The 10405-nt window shown below is 44.7% G+C and overlaps 1 protein-coding gene across 1 annotated transcript in view; it reads left to right on the top strand.

Moving 5' to 3' along the window:
- The window catches only part of ATP8A2 (ATPase phospholipid transporting 8A2), a 468564-nt gene that overhangs the window by 296859 nt on the left and 161300 nt on the right, over window positions 1–10405 (top strand). Inside the window, exons 30-32 of the mRNA XM_077745423.1 lie at window positions 3693–3754; window positions 4165–4221; window positions 5877–5984. Coding sequence (XP_077601549.1) covers window positions 3693–3754; window positions 4165–4221; window positions 5877–5984 — 227 coding nt within the window. The remainder of the gene's footprint in view (window positions 1–3692; window positions 3755–4164; window positions 4222–5876; window positions 5985–10405) is intronic.

The following is a 10405-nucleotide window of genomic DNA, read 5'->3' as shown; positions in this document are numbered from 1 at the left end:
AGCCTGCGATGCACAGGACAGTCGCGCGCAACAAAGAATGACCTGGAAGAATGTCGGACTGACGCAGTGCCCACCCGCACTCAGGTTTCAGGGCTTTGCTGCTGCTCCCCGGGCCTGCGCGCCGCGTTTGCTTCCGTGCATGGCCCAGAATTTCCGTCCTAGGAATCTCAGTTTCTGCCCTCAGTTCTCTCCTGAAAGTTCTTTCCCCTTAGGTGCTGGTACTTCCCAGGAGCGCTTTTTAATACAATGTTTTTCCCTCTTGAACTTAATTCCTTTTATTCTCTGGGATCCATTTTTCTAGCTCAGTAATGAAAACAAATCCTTACTTGCAGTTTATTATCACAAAGTGGGTGATCTTTTTCATGTCATTTGACCTCTCTTTGCTGCCCTAGTTTTCTCATCTGAAATATGCAGGTAATAATACCGTCTCATACAGTTGTTAGAATATCAAAGGAGTATTACGTATTAGTAACACTAATAATTGTATATTAGTAATACATAGATTGGTAAGCATATGAATATACACAGAGTGCTCAAAACAGAGCCATATAGTGGGTAACATGTTCTCTCTCCATTGTAGAATTTCCTACCACGCTCAACACTTTTCTCTTGACGTCTATAAAATATGAAATTCACTCTAAGCCCTTCATGTTGGACCAATGCTTTATTTAATTTCTTTTAGTACATGAATCTGCCAACGTTTGAAACACTAGTACTAAAGGGCAATTTAAAAAGTCGTCAAAACCATAATTGTGAACCTTGATTTTCAGTTTGGTCTCTCACCTCTTCTCACTTTTCCATCTGGTCGCCCTGGACCCTAGACTCTGTTAGGGCTTGATGTAGGTTGAACTTCAGGGTACTCGGGTGTTTGTGCTGCATTCATTTACACGTAGACTGAGACCAGGAAATCCACCTTGAGCTAAATTGAACAGGAGGAAGGCCTGAAATTCTCAGGTTTCCACCATTCCCCCCCGGGGGCTGGTGTACAGCTAAGAATGCAGACCTTACGGTCTTAGAATTTCTATCGTAGAGGAATTGGGGTGATAATTCAGTCATCATCATCTGTATCTGGCATGAAATCCCCAATTTATAGAAGTGGAAGCTGAGACTTAGAAGCTAACATTTTAAAGAACTAAATAACGGCAGAGCTAGAACAAGAGAGCAGGGCTACGTGGTCTTTGAATGCTCGTCGCTAACCTGCCTCCCTTCTCACCACCTCATTTTTCTCAATATGCTTTTGTTTCTCTCTTAATAGCATTATGCGTCTTTGTTAACCTGTTCTTCCTACTGTGAATTTAAGATACTGACCCCTTGGTCAGGGCCCTTGGGAGGGCATCTGGGTGGCGCAGTCGGTTGAGCGTCCGACACTTGATTTCAGCTCAAGTCATGATCTAGTAGTTCGTGGGATTGAGCCCTGAGTCAGGCTCTGTGCGGACAGTGTGGTGCCTGATTGGGATTATCTCTCTCTCCCTCTCTCCCTCCCTCCCCCCACTCTCTGTCTCTCTCCCTCTCCCTCCCTCTGTCCTTCTCCCTCTCTCTCTCTCCCTCTCCCCCTTCCTCCGTCCCTCCCTCCCTTTCTCCCTCCCCTCCCCCTCCCCTGTCTCATGTACTCTCTCAAAATAAATAAGCATTAAAAATAAATACATATACAAAATACTGACCACTTGGGACCAAATTTTAATGTGTCGCTCTTTTTATCAGTGTCCCTATATTAATATGACCAGAACCAGTGTTCTCCATCTCAAGTAAATGATAACACCATTTGCCTAGGTGCTCAGGCAGAAACCTGAAATCACCCTTGATTCTTCATGTTCTTTCCCACCCCGTAGTCACATCCTAAATCCTGTCATGTACACCTTCAAAATAGGTGCCAACCCCTATCATTTCATTCCACCTCCAACATCACCGCTCTGGCCTGCAATGTCCAATAGAACTTTCTGGACAGTAGTGATGTTCTGTATTCCCTTCTGTCCAACAGAGTAGTCACTAGCCACCTGCGCCCGTTAGGCATTTGAAATGTAGCAAAGTGTGTCTGGAGAACTGAATTATTGTTAATAACTGCTTTATTAGTACATAATTTACATGCCCTACAATGTACCCCAATTCTATGGTGTTTAATATATTCAAATAGTTGTGCAATTGTCACCTTAAGCAATGTTTGAGCATTTTAACCTCGCCCAAAAGAAACCCCATACCTATGAGCAGTTACTCCTCATTTACCCTCCCCCCCAAAACCCACCTCCTGTCAATCAATAATCTACTTTCTGTCCCTGTAGACTGGTCTATTCCAAACAGCTCAGGAAGTAGAATCCTACAATAGATGGCCTTTTGTGACTGGCTTCTTTCAGTTAGCACCAGATTTTCAAGGTTTACCCATGTTATAGCACATCTCAGTATTTTATTCCTATTTATTGCCCAGTAATGGAATAGTAGGTGTTTTGAACTCTTTTCCTTCCTTCCCTTTTAATGAAATTCTGCCTAAGAGTCCAGTCTCTCTCCTGAGCTTTGAGATCATTCCCTTGTAAGTCAGTGGCCATCTCTCTGTGCTCCCCGTGGATAACTCTTACGTTCCCTGACAGCCGTCCCTTAATTTAGGCATATGGCTAATGCTGCCCGTTATGTCACTTTGCGAGCCATCTTCCCTTATATCCACAAATTTACCTATCTAGAGTCAGGAGAAGGGCGATGCCTGGGAGCTTGATCCCCACCCACAAGCCCCAGAGTCTGCCTATGATGCTGCTTGACCATTTTAGTGTTTTAGAAAACTGAACGGATGTTGAATCTTTCATGAGAGTCAGATTCCTCAAAGCAGATGTGTAAATCAGCAAGCCAAAATACTTGTGTACAGCAGCTCTTGGGTTGGAAATTTGAATACAAAAAATCCCTGTATACTCAGTATGTAGGCCACAGATCTAAATTTGAGTATAAAAGGAGATTGGCAGTGTCATCCAGAGAAACCATTCCTGATGCTGAAACAGGCTTCACCCCCTCAGGATAGTAACCAGACTTCCCACAGCTGGCAAGTTAGACAATTCTGTCAGAGTTCAGCCTCAGTGATCGTTTTATCCATTGTAATAGTCATCCCTAAAAAGAAAAAAAGTAGAAAAGATTTTTTAAAACTTGAAGCTTCAACACCCTCATATTTTCTAAATGTCTCTCGTTGGATTGTTCACATTCCTCCAATTTTTAGATGTCATGTGGTTGCATATGAGAACATGAGTAGTGACTTCTCTGAGGTCCGTGATCATGAATTGATCTGTATTCATGGAGTTATCTTTATTGGCCTGTAATTCCAATTTAGCAGAAATGAAAATTGAAGAGTAAGGGAACACTCAGAAAGAGTCTAATACTGGCATTAAAAAAAGATAGATAATGACCTCCTTACTCTTTCCTTTGTTTAACCCAACAAGGGGAGATTTTAATCTTTACAAAAATGTAAATTTCAGTGCAGTTTCAGGTGTTTGGTTCAATATGTTGGAAACATGATTTTCTTTGTTTGCTTCATTTGAAGAAGACACAAGATGAAAAAACTCACAGTTAGAAATAGGAGGCATTAGAATCACAGATGATGCAATTTTTGAAAATCCCTTACAATTTAATAAATGTTTCCAAAGTTCTATTTTTATGTTCTGAACAAAACAGATTGCAGTGCTCTTCCCCAGAAGTTAGTAATAACTTTCTTTGTTTTTCAGATACTCCATTGGCCAGTGGCCAGGCCACAGACTATTTATTTGTTGGAAATATTGTTTACACGGTAAGTTTATCTCTTTACGGAACTGTTCATAAGTGGCACATGTGTGGGCTCTGCCTCTGAAAAACCTTTATATAAGGCCTTTCTTTATATTATTTGTTTCAAATCTTTAAACCATATAGTATAGATTCCTTGAGGTTCAAAATGGTTGTGAAATGCTTACCTACTTTTTTAGTGGAGATTTGACAGAGTCGAGATTTCTGGACAGGTTACGCCTTTCTTCAAATGACAGTTTCACATCTGTCTGTGAAAAGGGCAACACAGAAAGGTGATTTTCCCCCAAATCTTCCCAAGTTAAGAAAAGCACAAAAGTAACTCCAGCTGCCTCTGGAGAGGAGACTTGTGATTCTCCTGGGAAATAAAACTAAGTCACCGAGGATAATATGTTTTCCCCACTTCCTCTGTCTTCACAGTATGTTGTTGTCACTGTCTGCCTGAAAGCTGGTTTGGAGACCACAGCTTGGACTAAAGTAAGTTTTCTCTGGAATTGTTTCTCTATCTTTATAGGGTGTGTGTGTGTGTGTGTGTGTGTGTTGTGTGTGTTTTATGGCATGGAATCTCTTTAAGCCTTGGGAAAACAATCAGCAGTATCTAGCTATCTTATTTAAATTTTGCATGTAAAAATTGCCATTTGATCTTTATCAGGGCAAATTTGCAATCCAGAGTTTTCTGATGATTCATTTGCTTGGCACTTACTAACATCTCTAAGCTCTTAACGGTTTTCTCGGGGCACCTAGGTGGCTCAGTCAGTTAAGCGTCCGACTTTGGCTCAGGTCACTATCTCACAGTTCGTGGGTTCGAGCCCCGTGTCGGCCTCTGTGCTAACAGCTCAGAGCCTGGAGCCTGTCTTCGGATTCTGTGTGTGTCTCTCTCTCTCTGACCCTCCCCTGCTCATGCTGTCTCTATCTCTCTCTCAAAAATAAATAAAACATTAAAAAATTAAAAAAAAAACAGTTTTGTCATTTCAAGTGCATAGGCATGTTGTTAAAACAAAACAAAACAAATACAGAAAATACAGAAGGACAAAAAGGAGAATTTTTAATTTCCTTAACTTGACCACCAAGAGACAGTTACTGTTAATACTTTTCTGGACAACATTACAGACTTTGTTCTGTGTGTATTTTTAATAAGAGAATGCATTACAGAGCACGTAGGTTTGTGATCTTTTTTCAGTGAGGAATATATCATGAACATTTTCCATACCTAAAAGTATACTTTCATAAAACCTTTGTTCATGATGAAAGACTATTAAGTTTTATCCAGTTCCAACATTTAATCATTCCCAAACTTCAGACGTTTTGCTGATTTGCCACATGTCAGGATGATAACTCGTGTTTTGTGTTTGTCTATCACTGCTGTTTAAATGGGCTCTACTTGTGTCTGGGAAAATGAAGGAGGAGGTTGGAAATGAATGTGGAAGCAGGGAATCCATTAAGAGACAAGGGCAATTCATCCAGATGAGAGGTGATGGTGGCTTGGCCTGGGATGTTACAGGAGGAGGTAGTGAGAAATGGTCAGATTCCAGATGCTAGTTTTTAAAAAAGCTAGCAGACCTTGATGATGGATTCTGTCATGGAGCGTGGAAGAAAGGAAGACATCAAGCATCATCACATTAAGAGGACAAAGGAGAAAAAGCTGGCAACTCATTAGGTGCTTAAAGGATTGTTAAGATGTCCTATCCATCCCAGATTTGTAAAAAGTTCTTTGGAAAATGGAGAGAACAACCAAAGTCTCAATAAGTAAGAACAGCTTGTTCTTTTTCTCCGTTCAGTGCTTTCTTACTGATTAACAAGGCCTGGCTTTATGTAGCTCCATGTTGGAGCAAACGCTGCTGAGGCCCAGTGAAAGGCCTGCTAACAGTATGGGATGGGTCTAGAAGGTCACCTGAGGCAGCAAAAGCACCTTGATCTTCAGGGTAATTTGGGGCCACCAGTTACTTGAATTCACCATTAAACATTCTGAGACCAGATCATCAGAAGATGGAATCTTCCAGTGACTAGTGATAGGCCAAATGTTCCCATAAAGAAAGGTGGCTTAGACACAGGGACCCTGCTGCAGGTGGGGTTCAGGTGGCTCCCCTGTGCCAGCGGACGAGCCCTGCCTGAGCGTGTGTTTCCTTTTGCAGTTCAGTCACCTGGCTGTCTGGGGAAGCATGCTGATCTGGCTGGTGTTCTTTGGCGTCTACTCCACCATCTGGCCCACCATCCCCATTGCTCCAGATATGAAAGGACAGGTCAGTGCTACTAATTGGGAATGGGCTTTCCATGTCCAGTGACGATGGTGCTTTCCATGCACGGGCTTCTCATGTCTCATGACACCCAGGAACTTCAGGAGAGGTTGGTATTGCCTGCTTCCGTAAAATTCACCAGGAAGGAAATAAGCCAGATCAGAGCACCTGGAAGATATGGTCTCATCCACACGAATGGCATTTGAAATTTTACCCACTGTAAGTAGTCAGCCTAAATCCTCTGACCTACCCGGCACGTCCTTATTTCCATAATGGGTTGTGTGTTGATTATGCACGGTTGTGATGCGTACAGGTAGTTTTTGGCCCTTGGAAAACTGGAGATGTTTTGAGTCGGTCACAGTCTAATGATTATGTTGATGGTAGTTGTGAGGTTAAGTGTATTGTTATCCTCTGACTGGTCATTAGTCTCCTATGAAAGATAAATCTACAATTCTATGAACCAGATCATTAATTAGCCAGAATATCTTACACTCCAGGCCAACCCTATAGACCCCCATTTTGGGGTCTGTCCATAGCCACGCTGCCCGGAGACCCCCGGCAAGTGGCTGTCCCCAGGCCCCATGCTTTGGAGGCCTCTGCGCTGGGTGTCCCTGGCCAGGTAGGTTCCTCTTCCCAGGGTGAGGAGCCCATGGTACACAGAGCCAGAACCCCTCCTTCTAGTCCCTTCCCTGGGTTCCTAGGATCCTGAGCTTCCTTCCCAAACAACCACAAAAGCCTGCTTCCCAGGCCTGCCTGGTCCTCTTCCCAGATCCAGGCCTGTGTGAACACCCCTGGCCCCAAGGGGCAACTGATTGCGAGGTACGTGCAATGACTCAGTTGGGTGTTTGCATCTCTATACCCGCCCCCGTCCTTATACCCACCCCCGTGTGCGCGAGGCAGGGGCCGGGAAGAGGAGGGCTGTGGGTCAGGGGTTTCCACTCGTGTTCCTGCACCAGGAGTACATATTTTAGGGGCAGGCCTGTGCGTGCCACAGCGGCTACTGTCTCAGCCTCACTTACTCTGCACAAATAGGCCATCACGCCTGGGTCTACCCAACTCGAAATAACTGTGCATGTGAGGTAACCCAGATGTGACACGAATTGTCTTTTTCACTTGGCGAATCTGTAGTTGACGTCCCAGCGAGCCCCGGGCCTCCCGTGAGTGTGGGTGCTGAGCAGGGTGGGCGCGTTCTGCAGGGGGAGGCGTGTATGTCTCCTCAGGACGTGAGGACCAGCACGTAACACGCTTTTCAGCTCTTTTCCAAACGCAAGTGACAGAGGAAATTTCAGCGCCTTGAGTGAATCAGGAAGACTGTGTAGCACGGCAGGCGTCTCCCAGCAAAGATACTTCGTACATCTAAAGAAATCAGTTCTGTTTTAAAGCAGCCGGGCCCATCCCCAAAACAAACCGACAAGTGGCTAGAATATCTGCTCCGTGTTCTCTGACTTCTGGCCAAGGGCAGGCGTGGTCTCATGAGTGTTTCTGTCGGGGAATTTTACGGTGCGGGAACAACTGATTGCTGAGGAGACTTCCTTATGTCAGAAGACCGTGGCGGCTGGCAGAATGAAATCAGCCCACGTGCGGCCGGCCAGCAAGACCTGTTAGTTTGGAAGCCTCTCGAGGCGTCCTCACCAGAGGACCGCAGGGCTCCAGCGGGCCCTGCTGTGTGCGTTTGTCACGGCAACTCCAGCTCCCACTCCGATCACGAGGTTACTTTCCATGTGCAGAGAGGCCACGTTTGCCGGGCAGACACGAACACGCCACATTTTTGCTATCTGAGTGCTTGGCGGGCTGTGTGGTGCGACGGCTCAACCGACATTTCTGTCGCTGGGGATTTTTCGAACGCATTTGACCAGGCAGTCCTACTGCCCCAAAGCAAAGAAACTGGTATCAAACCGCAGTTCACGGTGGCATGCACATTGTTTTATTATTATTTTTTTTTTACGTTTTCCCCGTCATTCTAACTTTTTTTTGGTTGGTTTGGGCGAGGCAAATGGTGTCTTCAGATTGACCATGGCTGGCTGGGCCTGAGGCTCTCATTAGCCATTGAATGAGCCATTTCCACATCGCAGGACTTCTGAGTTGGCACTCTGCTGTCTGTGGTTAAAAAGCTGTTTATTATCACTAGTCTTCATCTGAGGGAGACTAGTGGAGACAGGGTGTCAGAGAACAATGTCAAGGACAACCTACCGCTCTTTCACTTGATATCTGCTGCCCAGGGGTCTGTCCATTCTTTGAACACTTTTGAAGAATCCCCTGCATGGAGAGTGGCCAAAACTAGCCTGAGGCCTCCCCAAGACCTCCCGCTGACTCCGAAGGGATTACAGGCTATCGTAAAGAAAGATGTGAGCCAGGCTCAGGTACGGGTAGAAATGGGGCTCCCCGGGGCTACTGGTGAAAGCATGCCGAAGCCACGGTCATCCCTTTGGCTCTAGGTTGGTATTAAGGACTCAGTGTTTGTGTCCCTAACCTCAGATTCATGTGTTGAAGCCCTAACCCCCGGTGTGATGGTAGTTGGAGGTAGGACCTTTGGGAAGTTACCAGGTCATCAGGGGGATTAGTGCCCTTATAAGAAGGGACCAGAGAGCTAGCTTACATGGTTGCTGCCATGTTGAAGATGTGATGAAAAGTTAGATGTTGGCACCGGAAAGACCGTGCCAGCACCCTGATCTCAGATGTCCAGCCTCCAGAACCAGGAGAAATAAATGTCCGTGGCTACTAAGCCCCCCTGTCTATGGTACATCGTCGTAGGAGCCTGAGCTAACACAGCTGGTGAGTACTTAGGAAGTGAGGGGTACTCAGGGAGACCGTTGTTGACATCGTTGTTATTATCATTATTATCATTATTATTACTATTAGATGTTTCTAGTGTTTTATGGAAACTATTTTTTGCAGTTCCCAGAGCGGTGGGATTTTGGCAAATGAACACGGTTCTTTTGAGCTCGGGAATTAAACTAGTGTCTAATGGCAAACGGCATTTCTCACTGTGGGGACCGAGACAGACACCCCACGCACAACATTGTCTATTCATAACATCCTAACCTATTGAAAAGATGCATTGTTTCTGCGGGGGCTTCCTAACGGATTTGGTTAAATATTTCTTTCTTTGTCTCATCCTTTATATTTGGAGTTTTTCTCATGAGGGAGAAGGCAGGTTTTCCCTCGAGGGCAAGGGAGGAGAAGGCTCTAGATGAGAGTGATTTTCCACCATCAAAGAGTCTTTATCTTCCCTCCAGTACCTCGTGATGTGGTACGCAAAGCCTAACCCGTGAGCCAGGAAGTCTCCGGGGCAGTTTCTGAACTCAGAGAAGACATCTGCGTACTTCCGTCTCCTGAAAATATACAACGTTTGTGGGATTTTTTAAGAGACACCCTGTTCTATTTTTCTAGGCCCAAGCTAGGTCTAAAGTGAATTAAGAACTCAAGTTGCGTCTATCCTGGTTAATGCCAAAGTCCCCTACCAGGGAAAATGTGTGCTGATGTTTTTCCACAGGGGATCGTACGTTTTTCTTTCTCCCAGCAGCATGAACATGAGTCACAGGCATCTCTGTAATGGGTACCCAAAGCCAGTGCTTGAAGGTAGCTTAGCCCAGAGTTGCCTACTGAAGGAGAGCGTTCAATGAGAGAGATGAGGAAAACTTTATCTAAAACTGGATCGTGAAATGTGTTTACATTTTCTTCATGTATTTCTCAAGGCTTTTGACTTGGGGAGTGTCTGAGAGGATACCATCTCATTTGACCTCTGTGTAAAAGTCAAGAGACCTGCCCCAACTAGCTTGGTAACCCTTGGTAGATCCCTTAGTCGGCATTAATCTCCTTATTGGCAAAGTCAGTATAATATGACTCACGCTGATTACCTCAGAGGAGTGTGGTACAGACATAATAAGAAAACCTGAGGGAGATGGAAGACATACCTGCTCTCTTTCCTGGAGTGACCAATTACTTTTGAACTTTTATAAACAGAAGTATTGTAACCTCAGCTCCCAATTCTTTTGGCCAAAGGATTTTAACACTTTATAGGTTCTAGATGTGATGTTTCTCCATAAGGTCAAGTGACCACCTGCATCTGAATCATCTGGGTTTCTTGTTAAAAAACAACCTCCCCCCACCAGAAAATATGTTCTTGTAAGACACACACATACACACATATATAATCACAGTCCCTGGGTGTGTAGCCCCAACCTCTGAATTTTAATAAACCTCCAAGCTATTCCTCCCTTTAATAGTTGAGAACCACTGCTCTAAAACACCTAAACGATGACTCCATCTGTGTTTGAGTCATGCAGGGTGTTATAGGAGAAGATGGTGTATTTGAAATGTTCACAAGTGATTTGTGTCTCTTGGGCAGTGCTTATGTAAGACGTGGCAGGCCTTGCCGGTGATGTAGTAAGGCTCCTAGCTTTCCAGATAGAGAATTCTACCAAAAG

The sequence above is a fragment of the Crocuta crocuta genome, unplaced genomic scaffold (genome assembly GCF_008692635.1).
Source record: "Crocuta crocuta isolate KB4526 unplaced genomic scaffold, BGI_CrCroc_1.0 scaffold258, whole genome shotgun sequence".
NCBI classification, from domain to species: Eukaryota; Metazoa; Chordata; class Mammalia; order Carnivora; family Hyaenidae; genus Crocuta; species Crocuta crocuta.
The sequence above is the reverse complement of the archived record's forward strand: the minus strand, read 5'-3'. Positions and strand labels throughout refer to the sequence as shown.